General features: G+C 38.8%; 1 protein-coding gene across 2 annotated transcripts in view; it reads right to left on the minus strand.

Annotated features, from left to right (window-relative positions):
* BRWD3 (bromodomain and WD repeat domain containing 3) overlaps window positions 1-9,635 on the minus strand; it is a 114,982-nt gene extending 105,347 nt beyond the window's left edge. Inside the window, exons 1-4 of one of the 2 annotated variants that reach the window (XM_057538078.1) lie at window positions 9,410-9,635; window positions 9,224-9,282; window positions 8,992-9,021; window positions 8,532-8,591 (exon numbers count right to left, since the gene is read on the minus strand). In XM_057538078.1, coding sequence (XP_057394061.1) covers window positions 8,532-8,591; window positions 8,992-9,021; window positions 9,224-9,282; window positions 9,410-9,440 — 180 coding nt within the window. In that variant the 5' untranslated portion in view covers window positions 9,441-9,635. Of the gene's footprint in view, window positions 1-8,531; window positions 8,592-8,991; window positions 9,022-9,223; window positions 9,283-9,409 lie in introns of those variants that run through there. The other variant, XM_057538079.1, reaches the window with a different exon arrangement.
* Window positions 9,636-26,545: the final 16,910 nt, after the last annotated feature.

Consider the following 26,545-nt stretch of genomic DNA (forward strand, 5'->3'; position numbering starts at 1 on the left):
AGTTAAATTATAGAACCTTTGAACTGGAAGGATCCTTATATACAATCGACTTAATTCTGCATCTTACAGTAGGAAAAACAGATCCAGAGAAGTGAAGTCCAATGGTCACAATGAATGGACAGGAATCTGGGTCTCTGTGCCCACTGTTATTTCTATTACTGTCCCATTAAGGCAGCTGAAAAATCATGAAAGTAACACAAAGACTGCAAAAAATTAAAACTATAAATTTGATAAACTGAAAGAAATTAAACGAAGCCTAGATTATAAACCTTCTTGATAGGAACACTGGCTGACCTAAAGAGCAAATCTAACAACTGAAATTACCACACTTGAGAATCATTATGACAACTGAGAAGACCAGAGAGCTCACTGAGATGATCCTACTACTCATAATTAGTTAAAAGGAAGCCAGCTGGGCACTGAATAAAATACAAAAGGTACCTAATCTCAGGGGACCAGACCTGCACCAAGAGCTACATTTGAAATACTAATTTTCAGATAGCCATGATAGCATTCTTACTTTGGCTTTTCGAAATAATAAGATCAGACAATTAACTAAAAAACAAAGAAAATAGAATTGTGTGTTTTGTTTTCTAACTAGAATCACTACACAGGTAAAATGAAGAATGAAACTGAGACCATGTGCTGAAGAAGTAAAATGCAACATTTTATCTGAGATTTGAAATTTTTTTGGGGGGGGAGGGATAGAAAATGCACATCCATAAAGTTAGTCACATGACTTTTTGATATTTAGGGACAGGAAACAAAACAGACTTTGAAAAATACAGCAAGGCTTTAAATATATCAATATAAGTATAGTAGAGATAAGCACGGTACTTTTAAGTCTAAGAGCCTGGATTACTCAGGCTCTAAAATTTACTAGCTGTTACTCCTTCTGGCAGTATGATACAGTAGAAAAGACTTAGATTTGAATTTTTTCCAGCATCCCCAGGATCCTACTTATATGACCTGCAAAGTTATTCAGTCTCTCTGAGCCTGAGCTTCCTCATCTGCAAAACAGGGAGTAATGATAACCACCTCATATTATTTGTAAAACAAAAACAAAATCATTCACTCATGCATTCATTCATTCAGACATTTGAAGTATAGGGATATAATGGAAAGATTAAACTGCTGCCCTAAGAAAATCCATAATCCCACTGGGGGAAACAAACTAGTAGCTAGAAACAAATCAAATCTACAAGCGCCCAGAGGTTTAGTACAGAGAGTTAAGGAAGCAAAGTACAGAACCTAATTTAGCCTGGGGGTAGGGGTTCCTGTCCAATTTCACACCTGAATTCTAAGTGAAAGTTAACAAGGCAGACAAAAGGAAGGGAAGGCATTCCAGGCAAAGAGAAAGGCACCCCCACCTAGTAAACACACTTTGCACAGTGACTAGTACATGTATCTCCTCAATGTTTAAGATGCTCCTCCACAACATTAAGTTAAAAAAAATAAAAATAAAAAACTCTATCCAGAGTATCATCTGATTTTGAAGAAAAAAAATGTTCATACTTGTACAAAAAAGATGAAAGAAAACATAAAAAATTAAGTTTATTTTCTGCTTGATACTGTTCAGTAAAATATAAATGTCTGCAATAATCCAATATTATCTTTACAATTTAAAATTTGAGTTTTAATGTTTGCTGAATTTGAAGGAGGAGAAACGAAAAACTGGGAAGCAAAGGAAAGAAAATAGGCCTTTCCATTGTAGTAATACCACTGGTTAACAGGGTGGGCTACAAAGTGTTAAGACTTCCTATCATTTTCTTTTGAAAATATTAATCATTGTTCATAGCATTTCTTTTTATTTTTATTAGTTTTAAGCTTTCCTCAGGAATGAGACAGGCAGAGCAATCCACCTAGGGCTCAAGTATTCTCTGGTTTATACTGCCTCAAGAAAGCACTAAAAGTACTATAACCCTGAGGTCAGATGATATCAAGACAAGAACAAGGGACCCACCCACAGTCTAGAAGTTTCTCAGTAGAGAAAGGTCCAATAAAAAGAACTCCATACTAGTTAGCAGATTAGTAAGCCTAAAAAATATATATCATGAAAACACTTCTAAGAGCTTCCCTGGTGGCACAGTGGTTGAGAATCTGCCTGCTAATGCAGAGGACACAGGTTCGAGCCCTGGTCTGGGAAGATCCCACATGTCACGGAGCAACTAGGCCCGTGAGCCACAACTACTGAGCCTGCGCGTCTGGAGCGTGGGCTCCGCAACAAGAGAGGCCACGATAGTGAGAGGCCCAGGCACGGCGATAAAGAGTGGCCCCTGCTTGCCACAACTAGAGAAAGCCCTCGCACAGAAACGAAGACCCAACACAGCCAAAAAATAAATTAATAAATTAATAAATTAAAAAAAAAGCTACAAACATCCGTGACTTATTAAAAAAAAAAAGAAAAAAAAGAAAACACTTCTAAAAAAGTTAAGAAAATTGAACAAGTAATAACTAAGAACCAGCTAATTATAAAGCACCATGGTAGATACTAAAAGGCATAAGAAAACATCTTCAACAAGGTAATTTAAAATACAAGAAATAAGTTGTCAATAATGTATAGAAAATAAGATTAGGATAAGAAGAGATCAGTCAGAAGGGTTGAGGATCCCTGCAACAAGACATGGGAAAAACATACCTCCCACTTCTTAAAAATGAGTTAATATTATACCAGTATCATATTGAATTACTTTTCTGTAATTCATAAAAATGCAAATAACACTAAATATCTTTTCACCTAGTGATCATTCCTTGCTTAACACAGACGCACTTCAAAGACACTCATTTTGGGCTCAATTCTGACACTTTTTAAATGCTTTTTTAATGGTACTATTTTATATGCCCCTTACCTTATAAAAAATATTAGGAAAATTGGGTGGTGATAATTAGCCAATTACCAAAGAAAACATAAATTCTGGTGTCATAGTTCTTCAGATTTTAATGCTAACCATTCAAACTCTCTGTCCTATATTTAAAATGTAGTAAAATGTAGTAACCAACTCATTTGCACTCATTTGCATTCTTTCATATTTTTTTTAAAGAAATTCACGTTCTTTTATTTATTTATTTATTTATTTATGACTGTGTTGGGTCTTCGTTTCTCTGCGAGGGCTTTCTCTAATTGTAGCAAGTGGGGACCACTCTTCATCGCGGTGCGCGGGCCTCTCACCATCGCGGCCTCTCTTGTTGCGGAGCACGGGCTCCAGACACGCAGGCTCAGTAGTTGTGGCTCACGGGCCCAGTTGCTCCGTGGCATGTGGGATCTTCCCAGACCAGGGCTCGAACCCGTGTCCCCTGCATTGGCAGGCAGACTCTCAACCACTGCGCCACCAGGGAAGCCCCATTCTTTCATATTTAACTCATTTGGTCCACACAACAACCTTGCAAAACAGGTAGGGGTTTTTATTTTATAAATGAGGAAACTGAATCTCTGAGAGGTTAAGTAACTTGCCCAGGGTGGCTCAGCGAGTAATGACTATCTCCCGGACTAAATCTTATGGCCTTTTCTACTACCCACAAAATCCTATTTGAGAAATGTCAAACAAAGGCATCTCTAAAATATGACACAAACACTAAGTTGACTTTAAATTACTATTTTTCTCCCTACAAAAAAAGTATTAATCAGTCGATAACCAACATCAGTAAAACTTCAACAAAAACACACAAACTAAACTAATATTCAAATGTCACAAAGGTGCTTTCTGGACAAAATTTTATAAGAAACATTCACCCAATCCAAATTCTTACTCTTCAACAGCAGCTCTCTTCGTTTCCTTAATACCATCTTATTTGTACTGAGATACCAGTTTTCCTAGGACTGATGCTAAATCTCCAAAAGGATTTTAATCATTGAAAGTATGTTTCTAGAGCCCAAGTGTGGAAAAAAAAAGCCAGTCATCAATCCAGATGAATAGGTAAAACAAACATGTCATAGAAAGCAAGAGCGTACACGTGGCTCAAGCCAACCAGTAGTGAGGAATACCAGTTTCCAGACATTGACTGCTGCCTGCCATAATACCTATCAGTTAGCATTATATCCACACAGGAGTCAAGCAGCACATGCTTTTTGGTTTCCCATGATGCATTCCGTTCCTCCTAACTATGGCTGTGTCCACATAACAGTTAATAAATCACACATGCTTAAATTGCTTCCACACTTAGAGATGAAATAACCATGCTACCAACACTCAAAGATCATTCTACAGTTCTAATAGACAATTTAAGCTATTACTAGTAACTAGAGAAAAAGAGCTGGGTAAGGTAAGAAAAAAATGCAGGTATGTCTGGAATTCAAATACAGTGTTTTAAAGCAGTTGGTGAGGATCAAATGAGATAATGTGAAAACATTTTTAAACTCAAATATGTTAAATGCAGATGTAAATTCTTATAATGACATATATCACCATAGATGTACTATTTTTAAAGACAGCAGTTAACATACGATCTTGATCAAAGTTTTTTAAATAGCAGAAAACTGCTTCAAGTCTTTTGAATATAAAATGAAGGTAATAAAATTTATGTCACTCCAAATGTAAGCACTAATTGGTGCTTTCAATTCTACAGATGAAAAATGCTGAATAAATGTAAAAATATATACCACACCTAAAGATAATTATGTCTTTGGTTCAGTCTTATGATAGGAGTACCCATACAGTGATTCAAAAATCTTAAAGCATGCCTTTAAAAAATGTTTCCAACTCACCATTCCAATATATAAAATTTGTATATTAACAAAACTGTTCATTTGTTTACACACACACACACACACACACACACACACATGCCCCTCACTGCTCTGTTTGTCATCCCCAATAAAGCTCCAAGGAGGAAGCAATAAAATAGTCAACAATTCAACAGGGTCACCACAAATGAAAGGACATCTGTATTTATTTATATTATCTACCTTAAGATGTAAGAAGCAAATCTAATTCTATTATGCTGTAAATAACAGTCAAGCAGAAATAAAGAAAAATACTCAGATCAAACTTCAAAAACAATCACCCTGACTTCAAATCTCTCCCTGTATCATTACAAAATTATGAAAATTAATTTAGAATTTTTTTGAATGTCATAATCAAAAATGTTACAGTTCAACATAAACTGACAAACATTTCATGTTCAGACTCATTTTTTTAAAGGCACTTCAGATCTTGACATGTCAATACTTGGCTGCAAGCAGCTTTTACAAAAAAGCACCTTCCCGTGTGTTCCAAATTATAAGTAAAACACTAAATCAGATTTAAGAAAGAAAAAATAGGGATTTCTAGGCTATGCAATAGTAACAGTAGTAATGAAGTGTTGAAGAAATCTAAGTTATTATCTTAATATTCTTCTGGATAAATCAAGTTAAGCAGTATAGACAATTCAAATGAAAATATACATATGGACAGAAAGGCAGGATTTTTGTTTCAAGTATGTAGCATACATGACTATGCAACTTCAATTCAGTATTTTGATATCCTTGTTTATAGTCCTTCACCTCTTCATTATGCGTTTGTCTTCTTTCCTTTTTATATCCCAGTACATCTTCAGTTTGAAGTGCTGCTATAAAATTATACTAATTAATACTTTGCCCTAAATTTCAATCCAAACCATGTAGCTAAATCAAAGATCACACTGTATAAATCCATTGTTCTAATAGCACTTTAAAAAAATACTACCCCGGGACTTCCCTGGCGGTCCAGTGGTTAGGACTCTGTGCTTCCATGGCAGGGGCACAAGTTCAATCCCTGGTGGGGAACTAAGACCCTGAACGCCCCTTGGTGTGGCCAACACAACAAAACAGAACAAAACAAACCTACCCCAAGAAAAAAAAATCCATCTCTCCTACAATGAAGCCACTCAAAATCTCAAGTCAGATTTGAAATAATTTGTATCAACAATACAACTGATGAATCTAGCAATCAAACACTGCACACTCAGTTCTCAGCCACTTCTTTTCCTTCCGTTCAATTCTCAGCCCTGCCTCATCTTCCCTTACAAAGAAATCTATAGGTAGAGAACAGACATATGACTAAAAATAAGACCATACTATCAAAATGTAATATCCCTACAAAAATTGGATCCTGGTGTGGAAAAATAAAAACCTATATGTACAATACAAAAAGTAAATTAAAAACAAAAAAGATAACACTAAACCATAGATAACAGTCAAACAATAGAAGAAATTCTGTATATATAAAAATTAAAAATGTATAAGGAATTATAAAAACAATAAATTAAAAAGATAAAGGTGAAAATCAAGTATATGTAGGGATATACAAATGGATTAATGACAATTAAAAAAATAACTTGTTAAAGTTTAAGCCTCACTAATAATGGGGAAAAGAACCAATTAGGTCAACTGAGTACTATTTTCACCTATTAAAGCCACCAAAAGATTTTTAAATATTTTAAAAATTCATTCTAAGTATCTAGATGGTTACATTATAAATTAGGACAATCTTCTGGAGAGCAATTTTATAATATATAACAACAGCTATAAAATGGATGAGTCCCTTGACCTGATAACTCCACTTCAGAATATAGCCCAGAAAAACAACTGAAAAAAAAAGAAAAGAAAAAAAAGGAAAAAAGCAGAAAGACTACTTAACTATGCAAAGATATTAGTGAAAAACTGGAAGTAACCCAAATGTCCAACTAGCAATTGAGTTCTAATCACAGCAACTTAAAAACAACTGAATCTTTCCTTGCCATTAAAATAACAATGACTATTCAAATATAGATAAGTATATGTAAAAGTGTTAAGTAAGAAAATATAAAGTATAAAGTGGACATTGATTACAATTACATGAAAATATGCCTTTACAATATAAGGAAAGGAAGTCTAGTAAACTGGGCTTTGTTTTTTTTGTTTTTCTCTGTGTGAGTGTGTGTGTGTGTGTGTGTGGTCAGGAGACTATTTTTAATCATTTTGATGCTCATTTACTTTTTGCCACTGTCAAGTTAATTTTTAAAAAGCTTTTTCCTTTTACAAAATGTTACTTGCTTAAAATGGTCTACTTAGAAACAAATAAATACAAACAAAAATATTGTCAATACACCTCAGTATAAACTCTATCTTCAAAACCACATTAGTCATAAAGTATTAAAACATATTGGTAAGCCCTGTTGTTTTTGCCCTTTTTTTGAAAGAACTTCAGTCCAACAAAAAGTCTGACTACAAATTAAACTGGTAATACATGCAGTTTTTCAAAAATATTTTTTATCATCGGAGAATTTTTTACCATTAATATTACAGATGCTGGAGTTTATCCTTATCACAATTATTATACCATTTTCTGTGCTTTGCAAAACTAAAAAAATTTAGTCAGTAGATTTGGTGATAATTAGCATGGCCTCATTCTTGTAATTTAATACACAGAAAAATATCAAATGAACACCAAAGTAATTTAAATATTGTCCTGTTGAAAGCAAATTTTAAATCATTTTATTTATATTAGAGTCTACCACACCCCTCCAACTTTCTTTAACTTTGTCTGATTTTCCTCTGTTTGGATCTTACTGGAAGGAAAGATAGCTGAATTTAGATTTTAGTAACATCACCCCTTTCTCCTTTCATTTCCTTCCAATTTACTGTGCCAGTGGCTAACACAAGGGAACATCCTCCCAAAAATAAAAAGGATCACCTTTTTGTGTGTGTCAATGCCGAACAGAAGGTGCATTTACACTATGAATTATATTTGCTGAACAAACAACAGTCAATCCAATGCTTTTGGTCCTTTACTAAAGTATATTCTATTTTAAAATATGACCATTGTTGTTTCCTTGTAAATCCAAAATCGTGTTTCGTCAATTCTCAAAAAGCTCATAATCCACAGTTCTTATTTAGTGAAATTGTTAACTGCATAAACGCGATTTAATAATGATTTGATGAGCTATTTTCTACAATCTGAGATATACAACGATTATGCTTTTATTCCGTAGTCGATTATCTAACCCCCGGCAAATTTTGAAATTAGCTTGATGCTATTATTTTTAATTGTGCCGATTTTCCCTAGTCCCTGGTCCGTCAACTCCCCTCCTGAACCCCCTCTGCCGTGCGGCCCGCCGCCCCCAGACCAAAAAAAAAAAAAAAAAAAAAACAGCCTGGCCTCAGTTCCCGTATTTCAAGCCAGGACCAACCAGAAAGCAGTTTTCTTCCACTAATCCGGAACTCCGGGCTGTTACCAACGCTGTCATTGGCCAGCGTCAGTCCTTGGTACGTGCCCCAAGATAACCCCCTGGTTTCTCTCCCTTTTCCCCCTACAATGGGCCTTTCCCGATGTTTGTAACATATTCATAATCCACAATACGGCATCTCTGATAACCAGTTCACATTCTTCAAAGTTTTCGGGTGGAAACAAACGAGGCCAAGGGGAGGGCAAGGTACCCTTTCTCTGACTCGCCGGGAGGGGGGAAGGGACAGTTCTTCGGCTCAGCACTGAGCTCCAGAGCCGCGTAGGTTGAAGGGTTGGGGGCGGGTTGGGGGAACAAGGTGGGGAGGGAGTGGAGAAAGAGTTGGGTTAAGTTGAAATGAAAACTTTACTCACCAGATCCTCGAAGCTTCTTCGGTGCTCTCTCCCCTCCCAGTCTAAGCGGCGCGGAATAAGCTGGGGGCCGGCGAAAAGAAAGGGGGGAGGGGGCAACGATAAAGGCCAAGCCTCTGCTCTGCATCAACCCGACCCAGTTTGGGTCCGGGTCCTCGACCCTTGGGCGTCTTTATTTCTGTTGGCCTGATAGCTGTTGTCTCAGAGCTAGACGAGTGTGGGGGGAAGGAGGCCGAGGGGGAGGAAATCCTGAAAAAACACCTCCCACAGGCATAAAGAGGGGGCGAGTTAAGACCCCAGCGATATCCGCCCCTTTTGAGGGAAGAAGCCGGTTCACCACTGTGACAACAGCTATGAGTGCCCAGATCCAAGCCTTCCTCCCGGCCCTAGCCTTCCACCCTTACTTGCCCTTCCTCCAGTCTCACCCCAACCGTCCCCACCTCTTCCCGAAGGGGCTGCGTACCTGATGCTCCTCGAGCTCCTGCACTAGCACCTGAGCAAAAGGGAAACACGGATATGAGGGCAGCTCGGGCCATCAACCCATTCCTCCCTCCCCAAACTGAACCCAGCCGCTGACGGCAGGGCTACTCAAGGCCGGCCTTTCCCTCACCCACAGCGGAACCGCACACGCCACTGCCTCGATTTCCCCACTGGGACCATTCCCCAAGACTCCCAGATCTCCTTCCCCTTCTCACCTGAGCGGATTTGTTGCAGGGTCCGGACTGCAAGAATCTAGCGATCAGGTAATACAGCTCTGAGGAAGAGGGGGGGAAAGAGGTTGAGAGGGAGGCAAAGAAGAAAAAATAGAAGCTTTTTCAAAAGAAACTGACAGCCGTCGCGCTAAGCCCCCATCCTCTTAGCCCCCGGACACAGCTACCCACCGGCTTCGATCTGGGTAGGTGCCGCCGCCATCCTTTTCCCGAGGGGGTTTGGGGGATTTGCTCCAGAGGGGCTGGCGGGGGCGGGTGGGGATGCTGCCTCTATTGTGGTGAAGCCCCCATGCCCAGGAGTCCCGCCGCTTCCGCCGCACTCCTCGTCCCAGTTTCGGTCTCTCTCGGATTCATCGCATCACGTTTCGACCCATAGATATTCTAGCCCAAGAGCTGAGGAGGCGGAGGAGGAAGGAGAGGGAGAGAAGAGGAGGGAGGAGCCGAAGTCGCGGAGGGGTGGGCGGGGGCAAAGGGGGTGGGGAGAGGGGAGGGTAAAAACTGTGAGAGGGACCTGCAGCGCTCGTTGCTCACCGCCAGAGGCACTAACGCATCCTCCAGTCCTCAGGTCTCCCATACAGCCGACAGTTACCTAGCTACCGCTCCCGGAAGGAAGGGGAGGTGCTAACTGATGGCAGACGCTCTGGCAGCTACCGTAGAACTCAGTGGTGACGTTCCCTTTGGCGGGTTCCAGAGTGGTTACCCTTCCTGTGAGGGTAATCGGGCCCTTTCCTGTTGAGGACCTTTCCCTCTGGCGTGATCGTGAGGAACATGTGAGGAGCCGACTTGATTCAGCTGCTTTCTTCAATTCCCTCCCAGCACCGAGGAGGCTTTGGTTTTTTTGTCTCTCTTCCACCGAAAGGAGGCTAGCCGCTAAAGGATCTCGTGACTGAGAAAGAAAAGGAGCCCCTACTACGTTGTCACTTGTTTCTCTTTAAAATGATTTTTGCACCAGATGAAAATGCTGTGAACTTATCAGTCCGGAGGGCAGGGCTCATATTATTATAGAGAAAGAGCAGCTCTCAAAACGTCCCCTGATTTTGATAAATCTTCAGGAAGAATTTGCTGTCAGATATGAAGCATTTTATTTTGTCCCCTTCTGAATGTTTAACACATGCCATATCTGTCCCATTCCTATAGGATAATTTTCAGTTGTGTCTTCAAATACTGTCAAAATATTTTACGTTAACCATGGATTTTTATGTATTATTGCATATCTGTATTCAAGGTAGTTTTCTATAGGTTTGGGGCAACTTTCGTTATTTAATATATAACCCCTAACTCTTAGTACAGTACCAACTTTCAGTAGTTGGTTACTGAAATCTTAAGTGATCAAAGGATTTGTAGAGTAATTGACACACATATAGTAAACAGTCTACTTCCCTACTTTCCCTCACGTAATATATTCCCACCTCAAGCCCTGACCAAAAAGTAATTAATAGAAGCTGAACCTGATGAGACCAGAAATGCTGTTTAAGCTGCATGTACTGTTTACATTGAAATATTCAGATTTGAAGGTTCACCTTTTAAGGTTAGGGCTGGATTCTTAGGAATTTGATTTCCTCACTCAGAGTTCAGCCATTGACCACAGTGTGCCTAGAATTGCATTATACTGGCATAAACGTAGCCTAGGTTGGTTAGTTCTCACTCTGGCCATTATTTTCCCCTCAGAAAGAAAGAACCACACAAGATGTGATATGATAGGTCTATCTTTGGTCATTATGCTGTAGTACTTGATAAGACAAATGCCATTAACTGAAAAATATTAGATATTGAAAAGATCTATAAGCCCTAGATAACTCATTGCAAGTAGCTTAGCAAACACCAGACTAAATATATTTTACAGATCAAGTATAGTATATACAACAGTTACCATTAAGCCATTACAATGTACTAAGCACTTCACATATTTTACCTCATTTAATCTTTATAATGACCCTAGGAGGTAGTTTCTATTGTTATCCACATTTTACAAATTATAAAAATGACTATATGACTTTGGACAACTCACTGAAATTCTGTGAACCTTATTCCTCATCTATAAAATGTAATAGTACTTGCCATGACCACTTCACAGTAATTGCTGTAAAAGTCATGTGAATATATTTGTGTCATATTTCAAACTGTATAGGGCATTGTTATTTCAGTGATTGCTTCAATATCAGTCTGGGTGCAATCAGGAGAGAAAAGGCACACAGTAATTTGAATAGAGAAAGTTTAAGGTACAGAATTATCAACAATAACAGAAGATTGGAGTAATGAGGAATTACCTAGTAAGGGGTAAAGAGAACTCTAAAGAATATAGGAACAGAAGACATAATATATAATATAATATAATAGCAGATAGTCGGGCTTCCCTGGTGGCGCAGTGGTTGAGAATCTGCCTGCCAATGCAGGGGACACGGCTTCGAGCCCTGGTCTGGGAAGATCCCACATGCCGCGGAGCGACTAGGCCCGTGAGCCACAACTACTGAGCCTGCACGTCTGCAGCCTGTGCTCCGCAACAAGAGAGGCCGCAATAGTGAGAGACCCACGCACCGCGATGAAGAGTGGCCCCCACTTGCCGCAACTAGAGAAAGCCCTCGCACAGAAACGAAGACCCAACACAGCCATAAATAAATAAATAAATAAATAAATAATTAAAAAAAATAGCAGATAGTAATAGCCACTAACCCTAGAGCTGAGAGTACTCTCAATCCCTATTGCCCGCCCAGGGCTAAGATCCAGACCTTATTGGAGAGGACACAGCCAACCAAGGCTCATTCAATGGCAGGAAAGATGCTGTGGTACCTTGCTGAAACTCCAACTTCTGGAACTTTCTAGAAGCCTACCTTCTGGAATCAACCCTCTAGGGTACCTGGGAAATAATGTTCACAGGGAAATGTCTCACCAGAGGCACTTTACTACAAAACCACCAGAGGCAAGGTGATAGGGGAGGCTGCTGGGTGCTACCAAAAGCATGCACCACAGGAGCCAGGCACTAGAGAAATCTGCACAAGCTGCAGGAGCAGCCTACTCCATAAGCACTCCAGAAGCAGGAAGCAAAACCTTTTCTTCTTATACTGTATTTCCAGTTTGCTCTACTGACGAAGCTTCAGTTCTCACTGACCAAAGGAAAAATATTTAGATAGCCCAGATCCATTTTCGTAGAGCAGTCAATAATGGAGAATTTGGAGATGATGAGCAACAAATCAATAAACTGGCACAAATTCCCTACTGTTTTCTTGACTGTAAGGACTAGGTTGATAAAAGGAAAGTTATTAAAATGTGTGTGTTAACATAAAAGTGTTCATTTGTTCTTTAGGATAAGCCAAATGCTTTGAATTATTTTGTTGCAATTAAAATCACCAGTCTTAACCCTGTGGCCAAAGGCTTAATTGGAAAGGGAAGGAAATTTTTATAAGCTAAAGCAAATATGGATTTACATAGAAAAGATCAGGAATGTTTACCTGATAGGTATTAGTTTCCTAGGACTGCCATAACAAATTACCACAAACTGGGCGGCTTAAAATAAGGGAAATTTATTTTGTCACAGTTCTGGAGGCCAGAAGTCTGAAATCAAACTGTCGCCAGGCCAGAATTCCTTCAAAATCTCTGGTGGAGAACCCTTCTTCCAGCTTTTGATGGCTCCTGGCATTCCTGGAAATTATGGTAGCCTAACTCAAATCTCTACCTCCAGCTTTACATGGCCTTCTTCCTTGTGTGTCCCTGTGTTAAATCTCCCTCTCCTTTTTCTTACAAGGACAACAGTCATTGGATTTTGGCCCCATCCCAAATCCAGAATGATCTCATCTTGAGAACCTTAACTTAGTTACATCTACAATGACTCTATTTTCAAATAAGGTCATATTCACAGGTACTAGGGGTTAAGGCATGGACATATCTTTTGGAAGATATATAACTAAACCCACTAAATCATTTATTTTATTCTGACTCTTTAAAAATCACATTTTAGGGCTTCCCTGGTGGCGCAGTGGTTGAGAATCCGCCTGCCAATGCAGGGGACACGGGTTCGAGCCCTGGTCTGGGAAGATCCCACATGCCGTGGAGCAACTAGGCCCGTGAGCCACAATTACTGAGCCTGCGCGTCTGGAGCCTGTGCTCCGCAACAAGAGAGGCCGCGATAGTGAGAGGCCCGCGCACCGCAATGAAGAGTGGCCCCCACTTGCCGCAACTAGAGAGAACCCTCGCACAGAAACGAAGACCCAACACAGCCATAAATAAATAAATAAACCCAAAGTTAAAAAAAAAAAAACTGTAAAAAAAAAAAAAATCACATTTTAAGGGAAGATCAAAGTTGAAAATTTAACAGTTCTCCCCAGGATGGCCAGAAAAGAAAGAAAGAAAAAAAATAGGAAATTCTGAGATGGAGGGACAGGAGTAGTAAATAAGAAGATTAAGGGACTTCCCTGGCTGTCCAGTGGCTAGGACTCCGTGCTTTCACTGCCGTGGGCCCGGGTTCAGTCCCGCAAGGGAACTAAGATCCCTCAAGCCACTCAGAGTAGCCAAAAAACAAAAAAACAGTTTAAAAAAAAAGATTAATATACCAAACTCTGTAAATAAATAGTTGCTCTCTTTTCCTGTCTCGGTTTCTTAAAATAACAAAATTATATAATGTAATTATTAAAATAATGTATTCTTAGATTAAAAATATATCACATACATTATAACATGTTGACATATTTTAATACATTGTATAGGTGTGATATGCATAACAAAATAGGAAAAAAAAGAAGGAAGAGGGAATAGAACTATATAGGAGTAACATTTGTATATCTCAAAAGAACTGATTTAGTATAAAAGCGAACTACATTCTGTTAAGAGGTATACAATCAACCCTAGATGAACCACTAAGAAAATAACTTTAAAAAGAGTGAAAAAATAATTTAAAAAATTAAAAAGTTCATAAAACGAAACAAAAAAATTTTAAAGTTCCACTAAGGAATATTTACTTAATGCAAAAGAAAGGGGAAAAAAAGGAAGAATAGGACAAAAAAAGACATGAGATATATAGAACAAAAATTAAAATGGCAGACATAAATCCAACTATATCAATAACAACATTACATGTGAATGGATAGGTTTCACTTCTGGCATGACAGACAGTATGAAGAGCTTTGTAGACCAGTTCTCCAGTGAACCTAGTAAAAATTATAAAATATAAACAATCATTTAAAGTTTCTGGAAATGGTCCTAATGTCATAAAACAAATTTTTTTAAAAAACACGTGTTGAAGAAATCTACTAAAACTTTTTAAAAAATATTTATTTATTTATCTATCTATCTATTTATTTATTTATTTTTGTCTGTGTTGGGTCTTCATTGCTGTGCGGGCTTTTTCTAGTTGCAGTGAGCGGGGGGCTACTCTTCGTTGAGGTGCATGGGCTTCTCGTTGCGATGGCTTTTTGTTGTTGTTGTTGTTGCAGAGCACGAGCTCTAGGCGCATAGGCTTCAGTAGTTGTGGCACACAGGCTCAGTAGTTGTGGCTCGTGGGCTCTAGAGCACAGGCTCAGTCATTGTGGTGCACAGGTTTAGTTGCTCCATGGCATGTGGGATCTTCCTGGACCAGGGATCGAACTCATGTCTCCTGCCTTGGCAGGCGGGTTCTTAACCACTGTGCCACCAGGGAAGTCTGAAATCTACTAAAACTTTAAGAACAGTGAACATCTATTGGATTTAAACCAAGACCAACTCCCTTCCCCCTGCTACTGAAGCTTATCAAGATGGAAACTCTACTGTAGAGTAGAACAGCCAAGAACAGAGGCCTCCCTCTCCCCCTCCTTTTCAGTTGAAGGGCTATATTCTTGTGTGGGACAGGACATAAGTGTTTCTCATACTTCTCCCAACTACCTGTTGCTAAGGCTAACTTCTGAATAACCAAGAGCTGGGAGCTCCCTTCCTTCGCCCAGCCCCCAATCATGGGACTAGATCTTGGACATGATGGGTGGCAATGAGAATATTGAGGCCTCAATCACCTTTGCACCAGATTGAGGCACAGGAGATATATGTTAAGAGAGGCAAGGCAAAGAGACCTGGGCCTGCTGCTCCCCTCCTACACTGAGCACTCATCTCCAAAAGCAGAGTTGTCAGAGAGAAGTGTGTCATTGTCCTGGCCCTCAGTACCAGAGCTGTAGCTCAGAAATTTTTCCCTAGTGGAGAAACAGGGTTTAGAAGAGAGCTGTGAATCTTTCCCCAGAAGAACTGACTTTGCAACAGAATGTGAAGAAATTCAAGCCTAAGAGCACTCTACAAAACGGTGAAGGTTGTGGTAAAAGAGAATTGGAAAGAAATTGGTAGATTCATTGGAATTATAGGCTAAACCATAGGCTGGTTAGTTTGCTGAAGAGAAACATAGGAAAAAGACAATTGAAAAAAGCCCTCTTGGGAATTCCCTAGTGGTGCAGTGGTTAGGACTCTGCACTCCCACTGCTGAGGGCCCAGGTTCGATCCCTGATCAGGGAACTAAGATCCCAGAAGCTGCGCAGTGCAGCTAAAAAAAGAGAAAAAAAGCCCTCCTGAGGTCAGAGCAAATCTAAAACACTAGCTTAGGGAAATATCTCTTCAAAGGAGCCCAAATTTGACTGGATCAGACTGTGAAGCAATAATGCCCAATGGTATTGTTGAAAACAGTAGAGCAAACAGCAGGCACTTAATGAAATTTAAGAGCTGGGAGCGGTCAGGGAAAGAGACAAAGAGAGCCCTACCAAAATTAGTGTCATCCCAGGGTGACTATGTGAATACTCAAGGCTGCACTTTCTGAGGGGCAACATCAAGGCCTTCACACAGTGAAGTAAACAAGCACATAACAATAACAAGACCTAGAGGTGGAGGAGAAACCAGTACCCAGGGTTGCTACAATATATTATCTAAAACGTTCAGTTTCCAACAAAAATTTATGAGACATGCAATAAAATAGAGACGTATGAACCATACACTAGAAAAAAAGGGGGCAACAAAAACTGCCTGTGAAAATGGTCAGATTATGTTAGATTTAATAGACAAAGCCTTCAAAGTAACCATTATAAATATGTTCAAAGAACTAAAGGGAACTTCCCTGGTGGTCCAGTGGTTAAGAATCCACCTTCTTATACAGGAGACGGAGGTTTGATCCCTGGTCGCGGAAGTAAGATACCACATGCCTTGAGGCAACTAAGCTTGTGTGTGACAACTACTGAGCCTGTGCTCCAGAACTAGAGAGAAGAGCCCACACACCACAATGAAAGATCCCGCATACCACAATGAAGACCCGATGCAGCCAAATAAATAAATTAATTAATTTAAAAAAAAAGAGGTGCAAAGAAACTTTAAAGAAACCATGACTAAAGAAGTAAAGGAAGGTATGGCATCAATGTCACATCAAATAGAGAATATAAATAGGGATAAATTATATTTAAAAAAAGTGAAATGAAGATTTTGGAGCTCATAAGAACAATGACTGAAATGCAAAACTTACTAGAGGGAACAAGAGTAGATTTGAACTGGCAGAATAAAACATCAACAAAGTAAAAATAAACAAGTAGGACTACATCAAACTTAAAAGCTTCTGCACAGCAAAGGTAACTATCAACAAAATGAAAAGGCAACCTACTAAATTGGAGAAAAATATTTGCAAGTCGTATATCTGATAAGGAGTTAATATCCAAAGTATATAAAGAACTCATGCAATTCAATAACAAAAAGTAAACAATTTGACTTAAAAATGGGCAGAGAGGGAACTCTCTGCTGGTCCAGTTTAACTGCCGGGCACCGGTTTTTTGTTTATTTAATTTATTTATTTATTTATTTATTTTTGGCTGTGTTGGGTCCTTGTGGTTGCACGAGGGTTTTCTCTAGTTGTGCTGAGCAAGGGTTACTCTTTGTTGCAGTGTGCAGGCTTCTCATTGCAGTAGCTTCTCTTGTCGCAGAGCACGGACTCTAGGCACATGGGCTCAGTAGTTGTGGCTCACAGGCTCTAGAGTTGCCTGTGAGCCACAACTTAGTTCCCTGATCATGGGCTCAATAATTGTGGTGCATGGGCTTAGTTGCTCCATGGCATATGGAATCTTCCCAGACCAGTGCTCGAACCCATGTCCCCTGAATTGGCAGGCTGATTCTTAACGACTGTGCCACCAGGGAAGTCCCCAGGCCTCAGGTTTAATCCCTGGTCAGGGAACTAAGATCCCACAAGCCATGGGACACAGCGATAGAAGTTTCAATACATCAGGAAGAGATGTATTCTAGGCCATAAGACTGACCTTAATAATTTTTAAAAGATAGAAATGCAGGCAGTCCTCAACTTAGGATGGCACTACTTATGATTTTTCAAATTTCCGATGGTGCAAAAGCAATATGCATTCAGTAGAAACCATACTTTGAATTCTGAATTTTGATCTTTTCCTGGGCTAGGAATATATAATATAATACTCTCTTGTGATGCTGGGCAACAGAAGTGAGCTGTGGCTCCCAATCAGCCACAACTCCCAGTCAGCAATGCAATCACAAGGGTAAACATCATATGGTTCTGTACCCACACAGCCATTCTGTTTTTCACTTCCAGTACAGTATTCAAGAAATTACATGAGATATTCAACACTTTATTATAAAATAGGCTTCATCTTAAATAATTTTGCCCAAGAGTAGGCAAGTGTTCTGAGCATGTTTAAGGTAGGCTAGGTTAAACTATGATGTTCAGTATGTTAGATATATTAAATGCATTTTTGACTTACAGTATTTTCAACTCATGATGGGTTTATCAGGACATAACTCCACCGTAAGTCAAGGAAGATCTGTAATACAAATTGTGTTCTCTGACCAAATAGAATGAAATTAGAAGTCAATAACAAAGAAAATTGGGAAAGTTACAAATATGTGGAAATTAAACAGCATACTCCTAAATTACCAAAAAAGAAACCCAAAAGGAAATTATAAATTTATTTTATTTATTCACTTTTTTGATGAAAACATTGAAATTTTATTTGTCCAAAGGAGTATTTATCTGATGATTGTTACATTTAAATAAATTGGATTTCTTTTAAAAAGGAATTGGAATATGAGCTACATTTCTCTTTTATTATGAATCAAATTTTAAGGACAGTCCTGGTCCATGTTTCAAGAGGTATATACATGAAATGCCTGATATTCTGATCTTTTAAGGAAATTAGTCTTTGAGGAAATCAGTACCTAATGATAAAATAAGATGTTTATAGTATGACTTCAAAAAACAGCAAAACCTTCAGTAGAGCCTTCAGATTTTCTTGCATGTGGTTATAGTCTCAGTAAATGATTGCTAACTAGATGAACAAGAAGAGAAAGTATTGATTCTTTTCATTGACTTCAGTAGTAATATTTGTACAGAATTTCTCAAAACTTTTCATTCAAATTCATTTTGTAGACCTCTAAGGGTATCTATGAAGTACAGAAATATACCTTAAATCATTGATTGACTTTAGAATTATATTACTCTGCTTCACAGTGTCCTCTATATGAAATAATTTTCAAACAAAAATAGTGTTACCCCCTCATTGTTCACTACTTGGTTCTGAATTACTTTTGAAATATCTCCAAATGTGGTTTCACCCTCAAAATATAATGTATCACCTATCATTGAGACTGTCCAAAACTATTTAACATAAGCTTGGAAAGCATTATAAAAACATTTAGAATGTGTCCTAGTGGCAGTTTCACCAGAGTAAGTGCATAGCCATAGTCCTGTAGCTTCTTCAATTGCATTAAAAATTATTTCAGATTAATGCAATGAAGCAAAAACTTATGAAATCAGCTAAAGCAGTGCTTAGACGGAAATTTAAAGTTGTAGATGCTTATATTACAAAAGAAGAAGGATCCAAAATCAATAAGCTAAACTTCCACCATAATATCAATACACTGGAAAAGAAAAGCAAATGAAATGCAAAACACACAGAAGGAAATAATGAAAATTAAATAAAAAATTAATAAAATAGAGAATGGAAAAATGGTAGAGAAAAATCAATGAAAGCAAAAGTTGATAATGTGAAAAACCAACAAAACTGAGAAAACTAGATAGGCTAACCAAGAAAAAAATGACCAAAATAGGTTCATATTACTAAAATCAAGAATGAAAGATGAGACATTATTGCCAAGCTCACAGAAACAACAAGTAATCAACTTCCAGCTTCCAACAAATAAAGCCCAGACTCAGTCAACTTTACTCCTGAATTCTAGCAAACATTTAAAAAATTAATGGCAATTCTTCACAAATTCCTCCAAAATATAGAAGAGAAAATAGTGCTTTGTAAATCATTCTATGAAGTATTACCCTGATATCAAAAGCAAACACATCACAAGAAAATTATAGACAATATCTCCTATGAATATTGTCTTAGTTAATTTAATGTGTCAACTTGACTCGTCATGGGTTTCCATATTAAACACTACTGGGTGTGTCTTTGAAGGTGTTTCTGGATGAGATTAACATTTGAATTGGTGGACTCTGTAAAGTAGATTGCCCTTCCCAATGCGGGTAGGCATCATCCAATCCATTCAGGACTTTAAAAGAACAAAAGTCAGGGGAAGGAGAAAATTGCCCCTTTTTTTCCCATTTCACTTTTTGAGATGGGACATCTTATCTCATCTCATCTCATCTTCTCCTGCCCTCTAAATAGGATTGCACCATTGGCTCCCCTTATTCTCAGGGCTTCAGACTTAGAGTAAATTACACCACTGTCTCCAAGCTGGAGACAACTGGGACTTCTCAAGACTTCATAATCATGTGAGCCAATTCCTAGAGGAACAGAATTTTATGGGTGTGTTTTTTTTTTTTAACATCTTTATTGGAGTATAATTGCTTTACAATGGTGTGTTAGTTTCTGCTTTATAACAAAGTGAATCAGTTATACATATACATATGTTTCCATATCTCTTCCCTCTTGCATCTCCCTCCCTCCCACTCTCCCTACCCCACCCCTCTAGGTGGTCACAAAGCACCGAGCTGATCTCCCTGTGCTATGCGGTTGCGTCCCACTAGCTATCTATTTTACGTTTGGTAGTGTATATATGTCCATGCCACTCTCTCACTTTGTCACATCTTACCCTTCCCCCTCCCCATATCCTCAAGTCCATTCTCTAGTAGGTCTGTGTCTTTATTCCCGTCTTGCCACTAGGTTCTTCATGACTTTTTTTTTTCCTTAGATTCCATATATATGTGTTAGCATACAGTATTTATTTTTTGCTTTTTGACTTACTTCACTCTGTATAGACAGACTCTAGGTCCATCCACCTCACTACAAATAACTCAATTTCGTTTCTTTTTATGGCTGAGTAATATTCCATTGTATATACGTGCCACATCTTCTTTATCCATTCATCTGATGATGGACACTTAGGTTGCTTCCATGTCCTGGCTATTGTAAATAGAGCTGCAATGAACATTTTGGTACATGACTCTTTTTGAATTATGGTTTTCTCAGGGTATACGCCCAGTAGTGGGATTGCTGGGTCGTATGATAGTTCTATTCTTAGTTTTTTAAGGAACCTCCATACTGTTCTCCATAGTGGCTGTATCAATTTACATTCCCACCAACAGTGCAAGAGTGTTCCCTTTTCTCCACACCCTCTCCAGCATTTATTGTTTCTAGATTTTTTGATGATGGCTATTCTGACCGGTGTGAGATGATATCTCATTGTAGTTTTGATTTGCGTTTCTCTAATGATTAATGATGTTGAGCATTCTTTCATGTGTTTATTGGCAATCTGTATATCTTCTTTGGAGAAATGTCTATTTAGGTCTCCTGCCCATTTTTGGATTGGGTTGTTTTTTTTTTTGTTATTGAGCTGCATGAGCTGCTTGCAAATTTTGGAGATTAATCCTTTGTCAGTTGCTTCATTTGCAAATATTTTCTCCCATTCTGAGGGTTGTCTTTTGGTCTTGTTTATGGTTTCCTTTGCTGTGCAAAAGCTTTTAAGTTTCATTAGGTCCCTTTTGTTTATTTCTGTTTTTATTTCCATTTCTCTAGGAGCTTGGTCAAAAAGGATCTTGCTGTGGTTTGGGTGTGTTTTCTAAAGTGGTCCAGGGAATTTACTCTCTAATCCGATTAGATTCAAAGATACTAATGAGCAAGGAGCTAGGTAACACTGTATATGATAATTTCCACTATTTTTGAAAAACTAATAAGTATAATGATGTTGGTTGATTGTTCCTAATGTCGCTAATGGTGAAAGAAAAGGAGATCAGGGATTCAAATTCACAAATTCAAGAGGCATAAAAATGACCTAAGAACTTCTATTTGTGTCATGAAGGAGACTTTTTCGCTTGTAGCTGCAGAGATGAAATTGCTAAAATTCAAATGTAGAACCCCATCCTGTGACTGGTTGAGTTACAATGCAAGTTGAACTCCCAGCCTTGCAGGGTGTCTACTGTTAAAGTGAGGGCATGGATTGAGAAAGAATGAGATCCCATAAATTGTGGGAAGATCCTGATGAGGCTGAGGACATTGGGCCCCTAAATTCTGATTAATCTTATTTACCAGTCGAAGAGACCTCCCCACCACCAATGGCAAGTGTCCTCCTCAATCCCAGCAGAATTGGCCTCCCAACCCCCTTCAGAAGCAGCCTTTCACCTCCAGCAGAGGCAGCGAGGTGGCAGGGGCATCTCTACCTTGATTGGTATCAGTTTTTCCACCAACAGCAGTATCAGGCTTTCTACCTCCACCTAAGTGGATTAACCATACATTGCCCAAGGAAACTAAAGACTTTCCCTAAGGCAGTTGCCATGTAAGACAATGGTGATTCTCCTCAGGGCCCACCCCCACCACCACTCTTTGCTTCTAGACCTATAACTAGACTCAAGTCCCTGCAGGCTCCTAAAGATGAGGTACAATGTGTGACCCATGAGGAGGTATGTATTCCAAAAGAACTACTTGAGTTTTCTAATTCATACAAACAGAACTCCTGGGAACATGTGTGGGAATGGATATGAAGGATGTGGTTAATGGTGGAAGGAACATAATGAATCAGGTCAAATTTATTGATATGGGCTCATTAAACAGAAATTATGTGTTTAATGTTGCAGCCCGGAGAGTTAGAAAATACTCTGTTTGTTTGGTTTGTTTGGTAGGGCTAAAGTGTAACCAGCATGAGTGAATTAAAAATGCTGGGCATGCCTTGGTTTAACAGAGGAGGGGCTACAAAGGCTTAGGGCTTAGGGAGACTGGAATGGTGGAGTGGATTTGTCACTTAAGACCAACCCACCCAAATTGGGAGGGTCCAAAAGACATACATTTCACCAATGCTGGGAGGCATATATTTGTGAGGAGAGCCACAACATCCTTGAAGAGCTCTGTGATCACTCTTCTTTATAAGCCAGACCTCACAGTGGAAACTACAGTTACTGAATTGGGAAACCTAAGTGCAGTGGGAATAATTGGATCCCCAGGTGACAGAGGCCAATTGGCTGCACTCAACCATTAAAGGCAATGTGGGCATGATTGTTGTAATGGACAGCAGAGTTAAAGCTGCAATTACAAAAGTATGACTTGCCCAGACCTAGAGCATTGGCTAACTGATCATGGTGTTCTTAGAAGTGAAAGAGATAGGAAGCCTACTAAAACCTTACTTGATCTACATGAGCAGAAAAGTTCTTAGTCAAGTAAACCAAAGTCGAACCTAAATCATAGAAACAGAGAGTCACAATCACTCAATTCCCAGATGAGAGAGTTTACAGATCCATAAACCCTTGAATAAAGGGGAGGGCACCTTCCTTCAAGGAAGGACCTGGTACACTCCTGAAAATTATACTGTTAATCTTTCTCTCAGCTTTACCAAAAAGGACCTATGGCCTTTTACCAAAGTAACTGTATACTGGGGAAAAGGAAATAATCAGACCTTTTGGGGACTACTGGATTCTGGCTCTGAACTGACATTGATTCCAGGAGACCCAAAATGTCACTGTGGCCCTGTAGTCAGAGTAGGAACTTATGGAGGTCAGGTGATCAACAGAGTTTTAGCTCAGATTTGTCTCACAATGGGTCCCCAAACACATCCTGTGGTTATTTCCCCAGTTCCAGAATGCATAATTGGAATAGACATACTTAGCAGGTGGTAGAATCCCCACTTTGGTTCTCTGATCTGTGGAGTGAGGGTTATTATGATGTGAAAGACCACATGGAAGCCCTTAAAACTGCTTCTACCTAGAAAAGCAGTATATCTAAAGCAATACCACATTCTTGGAAGGGTTGAAGAGATTTGTGCCACCATCAAGGAACTGAAAGACATAGGGGTGGTAATTCCACCACATCCCCATTCAACTCTCCTATTTGGCTTGTGCAGAAGACAGACGGATTTTGGAGAATGACAATGGATTATGATAAACTTAATCAGGTGGTGACTCCAATTGTAGCTGCTATACCAAACGTAGTTTCATTGCTGGAACAAATTAAAATATCCCCTGGTACCTGATATGCAGCTATTGATCTGTCAAATGCCTTTTTCTACATCCTTGTACATAAAAATCCACCAGAAGCATTTTACTTTCATCTGAGAAGGCCAACAACACACTTTCACTGTCTTACCTCAGAGGTATATGGACTCTCTGGCCATATGTCATAATTTAGTTCTCAGTGACCTTGATCAACTTTCCCTTCCACAAGATGTTACACTATTCCATTACACTGATGACATTATGTTGATTGGACCTAGCAAGCAAGAGGTAGCAACTACTGTAGCTTGTTGATAAGACAGTTGCATGTCAGAGAATGGGCAATAAATCTAATTAAAATTCAGGTAACTTCTACCTCAGTGAAATTTCTAGGGGTCTTGTGATGTGGGGCATGTTGAGAATTCCTTTCTAAGGTGAAGGATAAGTTGTTGCATCTGGTCCCTCCTACAACCAAGAAAGAGGCACAACACCTAGTGGGCCTCTTTGTATTATAGAGGTAGCATATTCCTATTTGGGTGTATTTCTCTAGCCTATCTACCGAGTGACCCAAGAAGCTGCTACCTTTCAGTGGGGCCCAGAACAAGAGAAGGCTCTGCAACAGGTCCTGGCTGCTGTGCAAACTGCTCTGCCATTTGGACCATATGATCCTGCATATTCAATGGTGCTTAAAGCAGGTAGGGATACTCTTTAAAGTCTTTGGGAGGCCTGTCTAGGTGAATTATGGTACAAACCTTTAGGATTTTGGAACAAGATCCTGCCATCATCTGTAGATAGCTACTTTCCTTTTGAGAAAGAGTTCTTGGCCTACTACTGGGCCTTAACAGAGACTAAATGCTTCACTGTGGGCCACCAAGTTACCATGTGCCCTAAGCTTTCAATCATGAACTGAGTGTTGTCTGACACACCAAGCCATAAAGTTGGGCGTGCACAGCAACACACCATTATCAAGTGGAAGTGGTATATACAGGATTGGGCTGAAGCGGGCTTTGGAGGCACAAGTAAGTGACATGGAGAAGTGACCCAAATGCCCATGGTCTCCCCTCCTCTTTTTTTTTTTTAAATCTATTCCTCTTAAACTACAGTAAGTACCCTGCATATGAAACTTCAAGTTGTGAACTTTCAAAGATGCAAATGTGCGTTAGTATGTCCAATCACATAAGTTAGTTCATGTGTCTGGTGTACATTGTCACGTGTGTGAATCCTCTACAAGTGGTTGTGCTTTTGTGTACTTTACTGTACAGTACTGTATAGAGTACAGTAGTACAGTATCTTTATTTCAAGCCCAGGAAAGAGCTACTACCCAGACATCACTGGATCATTTTTTCAAGAGGGTAGATGGAATTGAATCCAACAAGGAACCAGAAACTGTGCCATCAACCTCAGGCATGAGTGAAATTGCAGCTTGCCCTCCATCTCCTATTGCTGATGATCCTTCAGCTCTACCATCTCCCACCTCCTCTCCCTCCTCCAGTCAGTAGCTCTTCTTGCCTGTTCACTTGATGCCAGCCCCTGTATGCCAGCTGTTGTACTATACTACTGTACTTCTCAAGGTACTGTACTGTAAGATTAGAAATTTTTTCTTTGTATTTTGTGTTTGTTTTTTATGTATTATTTGTGTGAAAAATATTATAAACCTATTAGTACTATATAGCCGATTGTGTTAGTTGGGTACCTAGGCTAACTTTGTTGGACTTACGAACAAATTGGACTTACGAATGCACTGTTGTAACGGAACTCGTTCGTATGTAGGGAACTTACTGTAGAGGATTTCTTTTTTGAATTTTGACTATTTTTTTTTCTTTAGTTGGGTACAAATTATATAGCATCATTCAAAAAGTTAATAGTCACAATTTAAGGATTTCTCCCTTAAAAATTGTCCACTTATTTAACTATTAGACGTTATCAACAAATATGAACAGAACAAGTCATACTAAAGTTGCATTCATATCTGACTAACTGAGAACTTTCATTATAAAAAAATGTATATAATTTTCTACTTTCAGCAAAAAATTTAAAGAAGTAATTTTGTTTTACATTTTAGGGAATATCTGAGAGGCAGGACATATATAGTTCAATCTCTGTGTATGCAGTGAATCTGTAGACTGGCATCCCACAAAACACAGTGATAATCTAAGAGCCTACTACAGAATTTTTAGTCTTCAGAGAAATATTGTTGATTTCAGCATTCTTATTTACTAATGTAAGACAAAATTTTCACCTTAAGTTTTGGGGAATTCTGATTAATCAGGCATTATAAGCCATAATTCCTAATTCCCCCAGCTCTCTGATTAAAATGAAAATTCACTGTGATTAATTTTATATACATTAAAGTCCATATTGCTCATTCAGTTTATTGTTTCACATTTTTAAATAGTAGAGCTGAAGTCAAATCACCTAGTCCCCAAATATCACCTCTTTCTTCAAAGTGCATCACAAACAAAAACTCCCTACAAAAGTGTCTGATGTGAATTTCTTATTCTGAGTAAACTTGCTTTCTACCTGAGCTAACGATATCAAAATACACTTTGTCCTTTGAAATTCTTATGAATTTGCTAGTAGTTTTATTTTTCTGAAAATAGCTCTTTCCAGCATGATGCAGCACAAATAATGAATGGTGTGAGTGTCAGAAAAATTTTGTTCTAATTCTGGCTCAATCATTAACTGTGTGAACTTAGGCAAATCATATAACTTATTTAGGTTTAAAAAAACCCCAAAACTATAAAATGAATATATTCCTCCTAGCTCTAAACTTCTGTGACTATAATCTTTACTTCTACTCCATTACTTTATCCATTTCAGTTTTCAATATCCATCCAGTGAAGATGCAAGTCTCTTATTTCTGTTACCTCCTTTAAGATAACAAATACTCATCCAACATATCCCTACCCTACTCCATAGTGCTCTCAATTCTCCTGCATTTT

The sequence above is a fragment of the Balaenoptera acutorostrata genome, chromosome X (assembly GCF_949987535.1).
Source record: "Balaenoptera acutorostrata chromosome X, mBalAcu1.1, whole genome shotgun sequence".
Classification (NCBI taxonomy): domain Eukaryota; kingdom Metazoa; phylum Chordata; class Mammalia; order Artiodactyla; family Balaenopteridae; genus Balaenoptera; species Balaenoptera acutorostrata.